Source organism: Salvelinus alpinus, chromosome 39 (assembly GCF_045679555.1).
Source record: "Salvelinus alpinus chromosome 39, SLU_Salpinus.1, whole genome shotgun sequence".
Taxonomy (NCBI): domain Eukaryota; kingdom Metazoa; phylum Chordata; class Actinopteri; order Salmoniformes; family Salmonidae; genus Salvelinus; species Salvelinus alpinus.
This window is the reverse complement of record NC_092124.1, coordinates 9,518,014-9,536,301: the sequence shown is the minus strand read 5'-3', so window position 1 is coordinate 9,536,301 and position 18,288 is coordinate 9,518,014. Positions and strand designations below refer to the sequence as shown.

Sequence of the window (18,288 nt, the reverse complement as noted above, 5' to 3'; positions counted from 1 at the left end):
GCCACAACCCTGAGGAGACTAGAGAGAGGGGAGGGGGAGATGGAGAGAGGGCATAGGGAGAGAGAAAGAGGGAGAGCAAAAACAAAAGCCTAGAGTGTGCCAGTGGGAGAGAGGCTGTAGAGCCGACCGACACAGCAGACAAATAGAGGGCCGTTAACTTTGCTACATCGGCTCAAGCAATTACATGGCTATTCCTTTGTGTTAGTAGGGAAAAGAATGGGTACGAATTAGGCATTAGGAATGAACCGGGTCGGGAGCAGAACAGAGTTACGGGCAGAGGACCGAGTTTCTATTATTCCTAGATAGTTTTGCTGTGTGTGTGTGTGTGTGTGTGTGTGTGTGTGTGTGTGTGTGTGTGTGTGTATCTGTGAGAGAGAGTCACTGCCAAGGGAGCGGTTTGATTACCTCTCCTCTCATTCTCTTTAATAACAGTACTTAAAGAATGCTTCATCTACAGAACAGAGAGAGACAATAGTTACTGGGCTTACTAAGGAAGAAAGGGATGAGGGTTTTCTGAATGAGCTTTTAGAAAAGGGTGGACGCAGTATTAAATCATGTTGAATATACTGTCCTGCTCTGTATATTATAGTATGATCATACATTCCCTCTAGTTAAACGAAGTGGGACAATGCAACATATGGTGATATTATAGAGATAGAAAGTAATTTATCTGAGACACACACTTTGTAGGGTCAGGAAGAGTTTAAAAGATCAGTCCCCCAGAAATTGACAAAATGCTCTTGGTGCTTTGCCTCTTCACACCCTCGCCATGGTAACCGTTGATAGTCTCCCACGCTGGCATCTGCTGCCCACAGTCTGCCAACTGTGCCCTCCCCCTTCTCTCCCAGTGGGCCCTGTCCCCATTGCATTCAGAATAGTCTATCTCCACCCCCCCCCCCCCCCCAGAGTTCCCCCAAAGTGGCCTACACTGTACATAAACAATTCAATACTGTATGCGAGTGCAGTAAAAAGTATGACTCTGAAAGAAAGGCCCTTGGTAAGGTAACCAGATTTAGGATATTAAAAAGCGGGAATTTTATTTATTTTATGTATAGCTGCACGAAAATTATTAAAAATGAAAAGTGCCTTGGAACTATATTTAACTATAAATTTTCATTATAGTTCTTTCAAATAATTTAATTGTAAAACACAAAATGGATTACCCCTCCAGGTCTTAATCTTAGCCCATCTAGTAATTCAAAAACTACCCAAGTCTGGTGGCCTATGCTGTTGGAGACACTTTCTGGCCATGGTTATTCATGAGATGGTTACAATGCATCACCGATCAAACGTTCATATAAAAAATGTCCAACTAGGACATTTTAAGGGGACAGGCCACCAAAACCGGGGAACGTCAGCGGAAACGTCCGGTCACCCTAGGTATCTCTAACAGGTTATAATTGCATATGATTAGTAAGTCCTTATGTACTAGGGATGTACTTGTTTCACTTCACAAACTAACTGCCACCACTGGTCCTAATACCCTATCATGCGCTCTCAAGGCTTACACATCAAACTTTTCTACATTTCACACCAACCAGAACGCTCAATAGATCAGGACCTGATTAGAATAGCGTCTGGTACAAGAGGCACAGCTGCTGCTGCACTAGTAATGTGGTTTACACACACAAAAAAATATTCACTGACAATTTGGTTCACAGTAACAACTAAAAACGTTTTAAATATGCCAGTCATGGTTGCCAGAGTAGAGGCTAATATCGTCATTAAAATCAGAAGTTGGGAGAGAAAACACTAGTAGTACGTTCCATCTAGGTTGTGTGTGTGTGTGTGTGTGTGTGTGTGTGTGTGTGTGTGTGTGTGTGTGTGTGTGTGTGTGTGTGTGTGTGTGTGTGTGTGTGTGCGCATTCGCTCTGTGAGCTTTGAGAGGACAAGGACACTAACTGGAAGTTGTAGTCTCCAGCGCCCTCTTCAGGTGAAACCGTGTCACTTCTTCTAGTTCAGACATCCAGGGGCTGAGACAAGAATCAAGATGTCCTTGTAGAACAGAGGTATAGCTACTGAATCATTTCACTGTAAAAGCTCTCACTCGGACACGCTCTCTCTCGCTCGCTCTCAGAAGTAGAAACAGATAGTACGAGCAAGCAGTTGAAGGAGACAGGAGAGCATTCCATCTTCCATCCAGCTATTCTATCATTTTCGAAGAAACACATTTATTTTCCAGCATGTGCCATCCGCTCTCATTTCACCCTCAAACTACCTGGTTTCCATGACAACTGCACAAAAACATCTCTCTCCTTTCCCGCTCGTTGGGGTTAAGAGCACCGGCCTCCATCGCCGGTGTTCCATTAAAACCCCATCTGTGCTGCAGAGTAGTCGCTCTCTTCCTTGTTGGCCTCAGCTGTGTTGTCTGAGCGTGTGACGCTTGTTGTTTCGCCCATTAAAAAAACAACTGCCTTAAGCAACAACAGATGACTGGCTACTGCTTATTGTTAAGGGCTTGTCTGGTTTGAAAGAGGCTGTGCACTGTAATGAGAGGCAACTACGAGGTGAGAGAGAGAATGAGAGTGAGGATGAGTGTGAAAAAGCACACCATGTGGTCCTGTGAGGAAAAAGACGGCCTCGGCAGGCCCAGACAGATGGAGCCTAGCGTCTGTCTTGAGTGCGAGAGAGAGGGGGCATCGGGGGGTGAGAAGGCAGGAGTCAATCACCGCACACACTTCACATGTTGGACTGGCTAGTGCTGTTCAAGTGGCTAGTGTGATTATGGCCTAGCAGCATGTCAGTTGGGGTTCACAGTTCACTAGCTGCTGAAGTGGCCGGCATGTTGCCCAGGCCTGGGTTCAACCCTTCATTTCCCTTCAAATGCTTTAGTTAAGATTGATTGAGCTTGTTTGGAGCATTGGAACGAATGGAATAGACCCAAAAATGCTAACACCGCTAATATGGCACTCAATCGAATGCTTAGTATTTCAAGGAAAGCTCATGCTGTTTTAAACCTAGTTCCGACTTACATCAAGTTATGGAACCAGCATACACCGAGTGTACAAAACATTAAGAACACCTGCTCTTTCCATGACAGACTGATCAGGTGAAAGCTATGATCCCTTATTGATGTCACTTGCTAAATCCACTTCAAATCAGTGTAGATGAAGGGGAGGAGACAGGTTAAAGAAGGATTTTTAAGCCTTGAGACAATTGAGACATGGATTGTGTATGTGTGCCATTCAGAGGGTGAATGGGCAAGACAAAAAGATTGAAGTACCTTTGAACGGCGTAGGTGCCAGGCGCACCAGTTTGTGTCAAGAACTGCAACGCTGTTGGATTTTTCCACACACAACTTAATACAATTGTGGGAAGCATTGGAGTCAACATGGGCCAGCATCCCTATGGAACGCTTTCGAAAACTTGTAGAGTCCATGCCCCAACAAATTGAGGCTGTTCTGACTGCAAAAGTGGGGGTGCAACTCAATATTAGGAAGGTGTTCTTAATGTTTTGTACACTCAGTGTATATAGTCGAGTTTTCACATTAACCTAGGGTTCCTCATTGTGGTGATATTACTAAAGTAAATCTTACCGCAGGGATAGTAGGTAGTGGTACCATAGCGATGTTCCTAGGTAGATCCTACCATAAGGATACTTGGTAATGGACTGTGGTACTATAGTGATGTCCCTAGGTAGATCCTACCATAAGGATACTTGGTAATGGACTGTGGTACTATAGTGATGTTCCTAGGTAGATTCTACCATAAGGATACTTGGTAATGGACTGTGGTACTATAGTGATGTCCCTAGGTAGATCCTACCATAAGGAGACTTGGTAATGGACTGTGGTACTATAGTGATGTCCCTAGGTAGATCCTACCATAAGGATACTTGGTAATGGACTGTGGTACTATAGTGATGTCCCCAGGTAGATCCTACCATAAGGAGACTTGATAGTGGACTGTGGTACTACAGCAATGTTGCTAGGGAGATCCTACCATAAGGAGAATTGGTAATGGACTGTGGTACCATGGCGATGTTGCTCAGGAGATCCTACCGTAGGGATATTTGGTATCCAGTCTGTCGTTGGCAGAGCAGGACCAGGGCAGCAGGTCATCATCACAGCCGTTGGGCATGCCGTTGTAGCCGATGCCCACTATCTTATTCTCCCGGTTAACAATACATGCTCCAACCTAACACACACACACACACACAGAGACAGAGTTCATTTAACGTTCAGACAGAGTGCACATATTATTTCTCAACTGTGTCGCATCTAGGCTAGAAGATGTGACTAGGAGTACCATTGGCCCCCCTCAAAAACAAACGGCAAAACATTATGTATTTGGGTGAGAAAATATTTTCCTACCCAATCTAGCCTAGCATGTAGGCCTAAGAGTTTAACATTTATGCAAGTAGAGGCAGAGCAACTTGGAATGAAAAGTGAGGAGGTCAATGTTCAGTGGTTTAGAGAGTTGGGGAAGAGAGGAGAGGGGGATGTCCAGCTGAGAGCTAGGCCAATTAGAGATGGAGCGAGCGAGAGAGATGAGAGAGACATCAACTTTATCAGGAATCGCATGCAAGCACAAAACCTCTACTCCACCGTAACTAACACAGTGGAACAGGCAATCAGGAGGGATTCTAATCTAACTCACAAAAACATCGAAGTTTTCGAACCACTTCTTCTCTAATAACGATCGGTCATCCAACCAATGAGGGTGCGGCGGCTGAACCGTTCCGCATGCCCTTCACTGTACTGTTAGTTGGTTTTCTCCAGATGAACTGGCATAGCTCCAACACATCAAACGACCCAGAGAGCCCACCCCCCGCCATGGCTCTCCCCAGGACGCTGTGCTTTGATCAGGGCTAGAAACGCTCCGCCAGGCCCCTTATCACTTTAAAAAGACCCACGCACCACCTTCCTCCGCTCGCCCCCCTCTCCTAGCCTCACCCCGTCCATCGATACATCAACCCCCCCAATACCCTCCACCCAGCCCCATCACTCATATGTTAGAATGATAGAAGGGTGTCAGAGAAATGTGTGAAAGACAAAGTCAGCCAGAGAGACAAAAAGACTAGAGAGCGAGTCAGAGAGAGAGCGAAGTGATAGAGGGTCCTTCTCTGTGTCATAGGACCGACTAAGACAAAGTCAGACGAAGCTTGAAGATGGTACGTAGTGTTGCTGTTCAGATCACAGATCAAATTAAGTTCAGTCTCGACTCGCGTCCCCTTGGCTTTGTGCTGTGTGCACACATGCGACTGTCTAGAGAGCATTGCTGAATTAATGTAGGGGGGCTATTTGAAGGGTACATCTGACGAGGGTAGAGACTAGAGAGAGAGCTGAGCCTTAAAACAGAGGCTGTAGCGTACACACGACCACATCGACAGAAGAGGGGGGAACTAAAAAGGGGGGGGGACAAAGAAAGTGGCTTCTTGAGAGAGAGAGAGAGCTCACTGAGGGATAAGCTACCATCCTTTCTTGTGGGTGGACTGCGTCAACTAAGGTGGTCAGATATCAACGGGGGGAAATGTGGCAAAAGCGAAAGGCGGAAGGAAGCTTCGTCCTTCGGCCCCCCCGTGGCGGTCTGTAAACACGGAGGCCTCGTGAGGACCCGTCGCTGAGAGACATGAAACGGCGCCAGATATCCCTTTCTTCCGAGAGGGGAAAAAGGAAGAGAAACTAAAGGATAGACGACTAAAGCTCCAACCCTCCGTTTCATCCTCGTACTGTTTTGATCAGGGAAGGCTTGGCTGGCTTAAAAACTTTTCTTTCTGTCGTTCTTCTAATCCCCACCTCTCTCTCTCCTGAGGTGGAGACAAGACAACATCCTGAACTAGCTTAGAAATGAGAGGTCATTAGAGAAGGCTTGTGTTGAAATTTCCTCCCTTTCTCGGTCTCGGTCTCTTGACTTTTTCCACATTTAGTTGTGTTACAGGCAGAATTTAAAATTTATTACATTTAGATTCATGGTAACTGGCCTACAAACACACACAAAATACTCCATAACGTCAACGTAGAATTGTTTTTAGACATGTTTACATAAATGAAAAACTGAAATGTCTTGAGTCAATAAGTATTCAAACCCTTTGTTATGGCAAGCCTAAATAAGTTCAGGAGTAAAATTTTGCTTAACAAGTCACAATAAGTGGCATGGACTCACTCTGTGTGCAATAATAGTGTTTAACATGATTTCTGAATGACTACCCCATCTCTGTACCCCACACATACAATTATCTGTAAGGTCCCGCAGTCAAATCAGTGAATTTCAACCACAAAGACCAGGGAGGTTTTCTAGACAGTCGCAGACACGCACCTCATGTGCACTTACTCGCGCACACACAGAACAAAGCCAAGGGGACTTTAAAACAGAGTTAAATGGCTGTGATCGGAGAAAACTGAAGATGGATCCACAACATTGTGGCAAATAAATATACTTTATGTCCTAAATACAAAGCGTTATGTTTGGGGCAAATTCAATATCTCTGAGTACCACTTCATATTTTCAAGCATGGTGGTGGCTGCATCATGTTATGGGTATGCTTGTCATCGGCAAGGACTAGGGAGTTTGTGATAAAAATAAATTGAATTTTTCACTTTGTCATTATGGGATAGTGTGTAGATAAATGAGAGAAAAAAAATCAATTAAATCCAGTTTGAATTCAGGCTTTAACACAATAACATGTGGAACAAGTCAAGGGGTGTGAATACTTTCTGAAGGCACTTACTCCCAGCAGCAGGTGTGGAGTCAGTGGGCACCTGGATAGAGAGAGATGGAGTGAGGATTATTGGATCCATAGACCCCCTGCTGTGCCCCACTGGTCTCTCCCCCCTCCGTCCCCATTCCTTCCCCTGGGGGTTGAGCTTATCACAGAGGAGCAGAGCCAGCTCTCGTCGAGGGCTGGGCGATATGGCCAGCATATCATGGTATTTTTCTCGTGTTTGAAGGTATTTCATTAGGATCCCCATTAGCTGTTGCAAAAGCAGCAGCTACTCTTCCTGGGGTCCATATACAACATGAATCACGACATAACACAGAACATTAATAGACAAGAACAGTTCAAGGACAGAACTACATAAAAAAAAATTGTAAAGGCACACGTAGCCTACATATCAATACAGACACACAAACTAACAGGAGGTGTTGCTTTATCTGTTTTTGAAACCAGGTTTGCTCTTAATTTGAGCAATACGAGATGGAACAGAGTTCCATGCAATAATGGCTCTATATAATACTGTACACTTTCTTGAATTTGTTCTGGATTTGGGGACTGTGGAAAGACCCCTGGTGGCATGTTTGGTGGGGTGTGTGTGTGTGTGTGTGTGTGTGTGTGTGTGTGTGTGTGTGTGTGTGTGTCAGAGCTGTGTGTGTGTCAGAGCTGTGTGTAAGTTGACTTTGCAAACAATTTGGGATTTTCAACAATGTTTCTTCTAAAAAGAAGAGGAAGTGATTCAGTCAGTCTCTCCTCAACTCTTAGCCAAGAGAGTCTGGCATGCATAGTATTTATATCAGCCCTCTGATTACAATGAAGAGCAAGGCGTGCTGACCTGTTCTGGGCCAGCTGCAGATGAACTAGGTCTTTCCTTGCCGCACTCGACCACGTGACTGGACAATAATTAAGATTGACAAAACTAGAGCCTGTGGAGTGTGGTGTCAAAAAAGCAGAGCATCTCTATCACAGACAAACCTCTCCCCATCTTTACAACCATTGAATCTATATGTTCTGACCATGACAGTTTACAATCTAAGGTAACACCAAGTAATTTAGTCTCCTCAACTTGTTCAACAGCCACACCATTCATTACCAGATTCAGGTCTAGAATTTAGGAGATGATTTGTACCAAATACAATGCTCTTAGTTTTAGAGATGTTCAGGACCAGTTAATTACTGGCCACCCATTCCAAAACAGACTGCAACTCTAAGGGTTGCAGTGACTTCATCAACTGTGCTTTATTTTGACGTTATTTTATGTTTTTGAATAACGTAAATTCAAAATTTGCTTTATGAGTAGTGTGTGACCCTAGGATGGCAACACATACATTCTAAGTGATTTCAATGGGTCTCTCTCCCCATTCTTATTGTTTTATACTGTTCAATTCAACTTCAACTCAGAACTGTTCAGCATTTATCAATTTCTGCATTTCCTGCACTAATTTGAGATCATATCCACACTGCCACATAGGGTCGCACAATATTGGCAAATGTTGCAATTGCGATTTTCAACCAAATGTTGCAATTGCTGATCAAAACTCTTGGGTGAACTATTGGAATCATGGAAATATTATTATTATTTTAATTCTATAGTTAGAATAGAATAGTAGGCATAGTTTGACATGACAACAAATGAAAATGCCAGGGAGGAGTTATTGTGACAGGGTAGGAACCAAAGTGTTGGTCAGTGTTCCCTTCGGGACACTAATATTTTTGGCTACATGAAATGTTGTTTTCTCTTCGCTACTTCATGTAGCTAACATACTCATGCTTCGCCTAATACTCTTTGGTTTAGAAGCATGTTGCACAAACAACATGCTGATTTAGGCCTAAACCGTCACTGGTATCAGGCTGTATAGCTAGCTATGTTTGCACTGACTCAATACATTTATTAGCTAGCTATAACTATTTAGTGGCAACTTGCTAAGAAAAGACAGACTAGCTGTTTGCAGATGTAAGAAACAAACTAATAGTGTAATTATAGAATGCTTGTGGATTTATATTACTGAACGCAAGTGTTTCGTGGTCGAGCAACAACAAACGCGCTCAAGTGACAGGGGGCGGGGCTAGGGCGAGAGACTTTTGTTCTCACACACACACTAACATGCACAAATGCACATACAGCTGTATGAAAGTGTATCGAATAATTAAAAATTAGTCCAGATTTCCCACACGACATCTATTTTTGACCAAATACTTTAGGAACCATTAAAAAAAAGTAATGAAAATCTCTGCCCTGTAGCCATTTTTCCCCCTCCATTTCTCCAATATCCCTCACTCTCCCTCCATCCACTTCTGTGGGTCAGAAATCCATTTCAAAACAAGCTCTAGGTCGATCATCAAACTAGACAGCACAGTGCAGACAGGGGGTATAGGTGTCGAAACAAATCAAAACCGACATCCAACTTGGAGCTAACAGGCCTACACCAGTCATCCAATCCCTGACTAAGGCAGACAAGGGCTAATGCCCCCGACCGCTTGAAACACCCCCCCCCCCGCCCAAACCGGGTGCTTGCCCCACAGCCGGGGAACTCTGGGAACTCAATCAAATACCCGCCGCCGTCTTGCCCGCCAGTGTCAAAGAGTGGCGTCCGTGCCAGGGCCTGATCAGAAAGGCAGGGGGGCTTTATTGAGGGCGAAGGGCCTGGCATCTGGATTAATATTTAATAACAGGCAGGGGTGTGGACGCCTTACACAGCCGTGGTAGAGGGAGAAAGGGAGAGAAAGCGGGTTGGAGGGCTGGGGGGGTCAGGATCAATGACGAGGTGGGGTAGGAGGTGGTGATGTTGTTACCTAGGATCTCGAAAGCTTCTTTGAGCTGTGTGTGTGTGTATGTATGCGTTTACCTGTGAGCTGGGATCCTTGCTTCTCTGAGCTGACAGGAAGGCTACAGCCATGAAATATTCAGGCCACTCCAGGTAGTCCTCACGCTTTTTCGTCTGAGCAGAATCAGAGGCCGGGGTCCTAATGGAGGGGAAGAAAGGAGAAAGAGATGGATAGAGAGAGAGAAAGAAAACAGAGAAAAGGTCAGAACGGGGGGATAGAAGGGGAGACAAAAACAAGGAGACAAAAGAAAATGGAGGTCAGAAAAATGAGCGAAAGAAAGGTGAGGAAGAGAAATAGAGAGAAGGAGGAGAAGTCAAAAGGAGGAAGGATGAGGGAAGGAGAGCGGGTGAGTCTTCAGGATAAGAGAAGACAATAGAAGGAAAGTGACAAGCTAGGGAGGGATGGAGTAAAACAAATTAAATCTTCAAAAGGCTCGTTGGTCAAAAAGGAGCAGTCAGGGGCATCGGTCACGTGTATCACTTGAGGGCAGCATGATGTAGTCTCGGTCTCCATCCTCTTGCTTTACAAAGGAACACGTGTGCCGGCGTGAACGCAAACACACACAGACAAGTTCAGACAGACACTTCACACACATCGATTCAAAGGGCTTCAAACCTGGGTCTTAACCCCATGGAGAACAGACACCCACTCCTTATAATTACAACACCCCTGTCTAGAGTCCTCACTATCCCAGCGTACCTTCTTCGCGTTTTGAAAACAATTATATCCTCTCTTCACTGCTGTGCTCCAGGCCACTCACCCGCCATTACGGATCCAGACACAGGAACCGGGAGCTATTATGGGTACAGTCGCAGAAAGTCCCACTGGGTCAGGCTGGAGCACCTTGGAAACTGAAGCAGCAGTACCCAGCAATTAAACACTACCCATCGCCAACCTAGGGCGGATCGTGGCATAGATCTAGGCCTAGATACCATGTCTGCCTGTCTACAAAGCACTCTCTAAAGTGGATCCAAAGACACAGCGACGGCAGAAGAGGAAGGGATACTTTGAGCTCCTCCACAGTTTGGAGTGTGATCTCTCGGCCGTGCGTTTCGACCTGGCAATTAAACCCTACCCACCTGGCTGGCACACGACAAAGAAATGAAAAGAGCGCCAACCTAGGGCAATAGGGCCAATCGAGACCCATTGCTGTCCAGCAACGCACCACATCTGCCTGTCTACAAAGACAAGATCGGTGATGTCTTTCGCCTATAACCCCCCCGCAGACACGACTGGACTCGAAAGAAATGAAGAAGGGATCAGAGAAAGAGACGGAGGGAGAAAGAGGGATGCGTTCGGAGTCGGACACTTTGAACTCCTCTACAGCTCAGACGGAGATCTCGTCCCTAAATTTCAAATTGGCTAATGGTTGCCAGCATGCGGAGCAAGACTGTCAAACGGGGAAAACTTTAAAGTGACATTTCCAGGCGTGCGGATGCATTAAGTGGCGTACATCATAGGGCAGAGGGGCCGTCGTCGCTCAAAAGACAAAAGAAACTACTTGTGTATGCCTTTTCATTGCGGCTTGATCAAATGACGTGGCATCTGTATTTAATTAGGCCTAGTGAATCTAGTTAGAGAGGCTGTTGTAAAATCATTTACAGTTGATGTAGCGATTTGATTTGTTCAAATGTTTAATAAAGCAAGATGAGAGGAATAATAAATGAAATGAATCATAAAACATGAATCGAAACACATTTTCAGTTGAGTACACGTTTTTTGGTACATGTTTCCGGTTTGGAGCGTGCAGTCGCAATTCCGCCTCGCTCCACAGGTAGTTTTACCATTTTCATTCATTTTCATTACAGTACAACGGTTTGATTTGTTTGATCTTAGTTAGCTACATAGCCGTCTTTGTATCAAAGATAATTGTGTAGTTATTGAGGTTATTGAGGTTCGCTAGCCAGCTATTCTCGTCCGAACGTAACAACGTAGTCAATACTGCTAGCTAGCCAGCTAGCCACCGAATAGCAGCACAGCAGCATAGCAGCACTGGAGAAACGATTACATTACAACGGAACGACTTGATTAGTGTAGTGTTAGCTGGCTACACAGTTCTCTTTGCTATCTTTGTATCTAAGATAATCGTGTAGCTTAGAGTTGGTTAGAGTAATTATTCGGTTAACTAGCCAGCTATTTTCGTAACGTAACGTAGTCAACACTGCTAGCTAGCCAGCTAGCCACCGAATAGCAGCATAGCAGCTCTGGAGAAACGATTACATTACAACGGAACGACTTGATTAGTGTAGTGTTAGCTGGCTACATAGTTGTCTTTGCTATCTTTGTATCTAAGATAATTGTGTAGCTTAGAGTTGGTTAGAGTAATTATTCGGTTATCTAGCCAGCTATATTCGGCCACTGCGCTGCCGTCTCCTACCTAGTCAACACTGCTAGCTAACACTGCTAGTTAGCCAACTTCTACCGAATAGCAGCACTGTAGAAACTCACACTACAACTTACATTACAACGGAACGACTTGATTAGCGTAGTGTTAGCTAGCTACATAGTTGTCTTTGCTGTCTTTGTATCCAAGATAATTGTGTAGTTTTTGAGTAATTGTCGAGGTTACCTAGCCAGCTACACGTTCAAACAAAGTCAACAACGCAGCCACTGCTAGCCAGCCTACTTCACCGCCAGCAGTACTATATCATTTTAGTCAATAAGATTTCAGTCAATAAGATTTTATTTTATTTTTGCAACGTAAGCTTAACTTCCTGAACATTCGAGACGTGTAGTCCACTTGTCATTCTAATCTCCTTTGCATTAGCGTAGCCTCTTCTGTAGCCTGTCAACTATGTGTCTGTCTATCCCTCTTCTCTCCTCTCTGCACAGACCATACAAACGCTTCACACCGCGTGGCCGCCGCCATTCTAACCTGGTGGTTCCAGCGCGCACGACCCACGTGGAGTTCCAGGTCTCCGGCAGCCTCTGGAACTGCCGATCTGCGGCCAACAAGGCAGAGTTCATCTCAGCCTATGCGTCCCTCCAGTCCCTCGACTTCTTGGCACTGACGGAAACATGGATTACCACTGACAACACTGCTACTCCTACTGCTCTCGCCTCGTCTGCCCACGTGTTCTCGCACACCCCGAGAGCTTCTGGTCAGCGGGGCGGTGGCACTGGGATCCTCATCTCTCCCAAGTGGACATTCTCTCTTTCTCCCCTGACCCATCTGTCTATCGCCTCCTTTGAATTCCATGCTGTCACAGTTACCAGCCCTTTCAAGCTTAACATCCTTATCATTTATCGCCCTCCAGGTTCCCTTGGAGAGTTCATCAATGAGCTTGACGCCCTGATAAGTTCCTTTCCTGAGGATGGCTCACCTCTCACAGTTCTGGGTGACTTTAACCTCCCCACGTCTACCTTTGACTCATTCCTCTCTGCCTCCTTCTTTCCACTCCTCTCCTCTTTTGACCTCACCCTCTCACCTTCCCCCCCTACTCACAAGGCAGGCAATACGCTTGACCTCATCTTTACAAGATGCTGTTCTTCCACTAATCTCACTGCAACTCCCCTCCAAGTCTCCGACCACTACCTTGTATCCTTTTCCCTCTCGCTCTCATCTAACACTTCCCACACTGCCCCTACTCGGATGGTATCGCGCCGTCCCAACCTTCGCTCTCTCTCCCCCGCTACTCTCTCCTCTTCCATCCTATCATCTCTTCCCTCTGCTCAAACCTTCTCCAACCTATCTCCTGATTCTGCCTCCTCAACCCTCCTCTCCTCCCTTTCTGCATCCTTTGACTCTCTATGTCCCCTATCCTCCAGGCCGGCTCGGTCCTCCCCTCCTGCTCCGTGGCTCGACGACTCACTGCGAGCTCACAGAACAGGGCTCCGGGCAGCCGAGCGGAAATGGAGGAAAACTCGCCTCCCTGCGGACCTGGCATCCTTTCACTCCCTCCTCTCTACTTTCTCCTCTTCTGTCTCTGCTGCTAAAGCCACTTTCTACCACTCTAAATTCCAAGCATCTGCCTCTAACCCTAGGAAGCTCTTTGCCACCTTCTCCTCCCTCCTGAATCCTCCTCCCCCTCCTCCCCCTCCTCCCTCTCTGCGGATGACTTCGTCAACCATTTTGAAAAGAAGGTCGACGACATCCGATCCTCGTTTGCTAAGTCAAACGACACACCGCTGGTTCTGCTCACACTGCCCTACCCTGTGCTTTGACCTCTTTCTCCCCTCTCTCTCCAGATGAAATCTCGCGTCTTGTGACGGCCGGCCGCCCAACAACCTGCCCGCTTGACCCTATCCCCTCCTCTCTTCTCCAGACCATTTCCGGAGACCTTCTCCCTTACCTCACCTCGCTCATCAACTCATCCTTGACCGCTGGCTACGTCCCTTCCGTCTTCAAGAGAGCGAGAGTTGCACCCCTTCTGAAAAAACCTACACTCGATCCCTCCGATGTCAACAACTACAGACCAGTATCCCTTCTTTCTTTTCTCTCCAAAACTCTTGAACGTGCCGTCCTTGGCCAGCTCTCCTGCTATCTCTCTCAGAATGACCTTCTTGATCCAAATCAGTCAGGTTTCAAGACTAGTCATTCAACTGAGACTGCTCTTCTCTGTGTCACGGAGGCGCTCCGCACTGCTAAAGCTAACTCTCTCTCCTCTGCTCTCATCCTTCTAGACCTATCGGCTGCCTTTGATACTGTGAACCATCAGATCCTCCTCTCCACCCTCTCCGAGTTGGGCATCTCCGGCGCGGCCCACGCTTGGATTGCGTCCTACCTGACAGGTCGCTCCTACCAGGTGGCGTGGCGAGAATCTGTCTCCGCACCACGTGCTCTCACCACTGGTGTCCCCCAGGGCTCTGTTCTAGGCCCTCTCCTATTCTCGCTATACACCAAGTCACTTGGCTCTGTCATATCCTCACATGGCCTCTCCTATCATTGCTATGCAGACGACACACAATTAATCTTCTCCTTTCCCCCCTCTGATAACCAGGTGGCGAATCGCATCTCTGCATGTCTGGCAGACATATCAGTGTGGATGACAGATCACCACCTCAAGCTGAACCTCGGCAAGACGGAGCTGCTCTTCCTCCCGGGGAAGGACTGCCCGTTCCATGATCTCGCCATCACGGTTGACAACTCCATTGTGTCCTCCTCCCAGAGCGCTAAGAACCTTGGCGTGATCCTGGACAACACCCTGTCGTTCTCAACTCACATCAAGGCGGTGACCCGTTCCTGTAGGTTCATGCTCTACAACATTCGCAGAGTACGACCCTGCCTCACACAGGAAGCGGCGCAGGTCCTAATCCAGGCACTTGTCATCTCCCGTCTGGATTACTGCAACTCGCTGTTGGCTGGGCTCCCTGCCTGTGCCATTAAACCCCTACAACTCATCCAGAACGCCGCAGCCCGTCTGGTGTTCAACCTTCCCAAGTTCTCTCACGTCACCCCGCTCCTCCGCTCTCTCCACTGGCTTCCAGTTGAAGCTCGCATCCGCTACAAGACCATGGTGCTTGCCTACGGAGCTGTGAGGGGAACGGCACCTCCGTACCTTCAGGCTCTGATCAGGCCCTACACCCAAACAAGGGCACTGCGTTCATCCACCTCTGGCCTGCTCGCCTCCCTACCTCTGAGGAAGTACAGTTCCCGCTCAGCCCAGTCAAAACTGTTCGCTGCTCTGGCACCCCAATGGTGGAACAAACTCCCTCACGACGCCAGGTCAGCGGAGTCAATCACCACCTTCCGGAGACACCTGAAACCCCACCTCTTTAAGGAATACCTAGGATAGGATAAAGTAATCCTTCTAACCCCCCCCCCCTCCCCCTTAAAAGAGTTAGATGCACTATTGTAAAGTGGTTGTTCCACTGGATATCATAAGGTGAATGCACCAATTTGTAAGTCGCTCTGGATAAGAGCGTCTGCTAAATGACTTAAATGTAAATGTAAATGAGTAGGCCTCCATCTTCCAATGCAGACTTTCAATCTGGTCCAGCTTTTTAGGGAGAGCATCTGACTCTTCCTTGATACATCTAATTAAGCATTGGTCTCCGGGGAAGCTTTGGTAGCTTAAATGTCTTCTGTTGTCAATTTGTGCAGATGGGTCTTCCTTCTCATCATTCATTAAAGCATCACCTCGAATCTTAATAATCGCCCCACCTGAGACCTGACACCTGGTGGTATTCACACGGTCTTTCAGAACCCTGTAATCTTCCTGCTGCCATATGTTCAAATGCTGACATAGAATTACAATGACTAGAACAGTCAGACATTGCAGTGCCCAATCCCATGCCGCTCAAGTTCAATTCATTGTAATGCTATGGTTCTCCTATGCTACTCCAATGCTAGCTGTTGCTGTGGTCTCAGTCACCCTTCCCTCCAGGACATTGGTCCTTTAAATGAGATGCAGATGAGTGTGTTCGCTCCCCTGGGCTCTTCTGGCTTTCCCAGGCACCAGATTGTCATATCAGAGGTCCTACTCTCTACAGAACGGTGGCCAGCCTTCCTAAACAGGATTTTCAACAGTACAGCTGCTGGGAGAAGAGATAACATGCCATGGGATAATGCTTCCCGGGCGTTCTCCCTTCTGGGGTTTATTATTCCCCAAAATGCTCATTCCTTATTGGTTTAATGAGCGGGAGGACTAGGCTATCATCGCGCTTCCAAGCAGCACGTCAAAATAGGACTTTTCCTGGCTATACTCGGCCCTACATCGTAGGCTCTATCTGGGAACAGAGTTTGGGAAATTAAGGCATTAGGCTACCTGGTTTAGTGAAAGTGCAGAATGCCTGTCCGAAAGGGACGGTCGACATAGTGAGTGATATTAGGGAAGGCAGGAAGGCACCTCGGAATGCCAAGTTTGCCAACGTGCATGTTGCGTGGGGATGGAAAGGTCAGAGGTACGCGACCAAACTGTCAACTCCATACATGCACCCTATGGTTGCTACCATAGAATTAGGAATTTAATAGGACATTTATGGTTGCAACCAGTTCAGAGTTGATATGGAATACGCCGGCCTATATGCCTAGCCTTCAGCCTCAGCATTCTTCACAGCAATGATGAGAATGCAAAAGCAGAGCTTGGTCAGAAGAACATGACCAAACTGTCAACTCGATGGCAAGCAACAGTTACTCTGAAGGCAGCCTAAAGAGTTCAGGCTGAGGATTAATATGGAAACGGTATAGGCCTTCAGCCAAAGCATTCTTCACATCAATGAAGGTGATACAAGTGTAAGCAGGGTGGAGAGTTGAATACTTTCAAAGGCTGAACTAGTAAAAATAGACAGAACAGCGGTGGCCATACACTGAAAAATATCTATGATGAAGGCTAAACCTGATGCAACCAGTCTCAAAATGCCATCCAGAGTTCAATCAACCACATCCGGAACTCAAGCCTTCATAACAGCGTGAAATCACAGTGCAAAGAGACTGTTATCGAGCTTGTAGAAAGGCCCTGGGAGGCACCGGCTCATTTTGGGGGATCAAAACAGCCAAAGTGGGCCCTCAGCCAGCTAAAAGGGGTGGTGAAGAGGGCCAGGGGCCGGCCCAGGTCCCCTTAACCTTTCTGGGCCCCTGGCACTCTGCTGGGCGACTGGAACCCCTCCAGGTGTCTGTGAGACAGATGAGGGCATGTTACTGGTTGAGCTAGAGTGCCCCTCGTGTTTGACATTTGACACAGAGTCAGAGTGACAGTGTGGTTGGGACTGGGAGTAGTGTGTGTGGGATGTGTGTGTTTGTCCTCATTGCCCTCCTGCTCGTTAGCTTATGCCCTGTGCCAACACTGCTGACATTCCATGGGCACACCCTCAAATAAGGATGAACGGGGGGGGGGGGGGGGACGACGACACACACACATCATCCCTTTTTGAGGGCCACGGATTCATATCGTACTATTTTCAGCTGAAGAGAAACTCTGTGTGTGTGTGTCATGGCTTATGCAGGATCCATATTCTACATCTTAAACATCCCGTCCCCATGTCTTTCACCAAGATGGGATCGGGAACTAAGGGGAGTAGGAAAGAGATTACCTGATGCTAAATATAAAACTGAGACACAGTGCACGGAAACTAAGTGAAAATCATGTCTGAAGAGGATAGATTCTATTTTATCCTGAGAATGAGGACAGCTACAGTGGTTTCTAAGGTGTACACACAGACTGTTGAAGCTGCCAACCCTCCCCAGTCTCGCACACACTTTTCCCTCTTAGTTATTCCCACAACTCTCACTAAATGCCTTGATCCCAATGAAGTTAGTTCTGTCGGGTTGGTATACATTATAGCTAAGTGCCTAGCTTGCACATGACCTTATTTCAATATACTGTAACTTAGCTAGCTATCTATCTATCTTACTAGCTAGCTACATTGCTAATGCCTTTCTGAATATGCTGCTAACAACAAACGCGAACTATGTTTATTTATTGAAGTTGTGTGTTGCTATCAGAGAACTGAAGGAGCTAGCTAGCTATTACTACTTAGCCTAGCTAGCTAGTACTACTGTAAAACGCATGCACCCAAACAACTGACAATTCGCTGCTAACTTCAAAGTGAAACCATAAAAGTTACCCATTCAGTTGGGAAGTGAAACCATAAAAGTTACCCATTCAGTTGGGATGCCTCGTGCTTCATTTCTTGGCTCATCTTTGCTTCTGTGCTAGCAAGCTGCCAAGCTAACACTGTACAGATGAGGCGTAGGGCGCCTTTCTTTTCCCCAACGCAGTTAAGCCAAAACCACGCCCAGTTATTCAGAGGGGCGTCTACAAGGCGTTGAGCGCTCTCCAAGTCTGGAAGTGAATATCGCGTTGAGCGCTCTCCAAGTCTGGAAGTGAATATCGCGTTGAGCGCTCTCCAAGTCTGGAAGTGAATAT

The 18,288-nt window shown here is 46.7% G+C and overlaps 1 protein-coding gene across 3 annotated transcripts in view; it reads right to left on the bottom strand.

Moving 5' to 3' along the window:
• Window positions 1–18,288, bottom strand: part of LOC139566937 (deoxycytidylate deaminase-like) — a 58,788-nt gene extending 40,500 nt beyond the window's left edge. The window contains exons 1-3 of one of the 3 annotated variants that reach the window (XM_071388316.1): window positions 18,021–18,288; window positions 9,502–9,619; window positions 4,002–4,137 (exon numbers count right to left, since the gene is read on the bottom strand). In XM_071388316.1, the coding sequence (XP_071244417.1) occupies window positions 4,002–4,137; window positions 9,502–9,619; window positions 18,021–18,061 (295 nt within the window). In that variant the 5' untranslated portion in view covers window positions 18,062–18,288. Of the gene's footprint in view, window positions 1–4,001; window positions 4,138–9,501; window positions 9,620–17,986 lie in introns of all 3 variants that reach the window. The other 2 variants (XM_071388315.1, XM_071388314.1) reach the window with 2 other exon arrangements.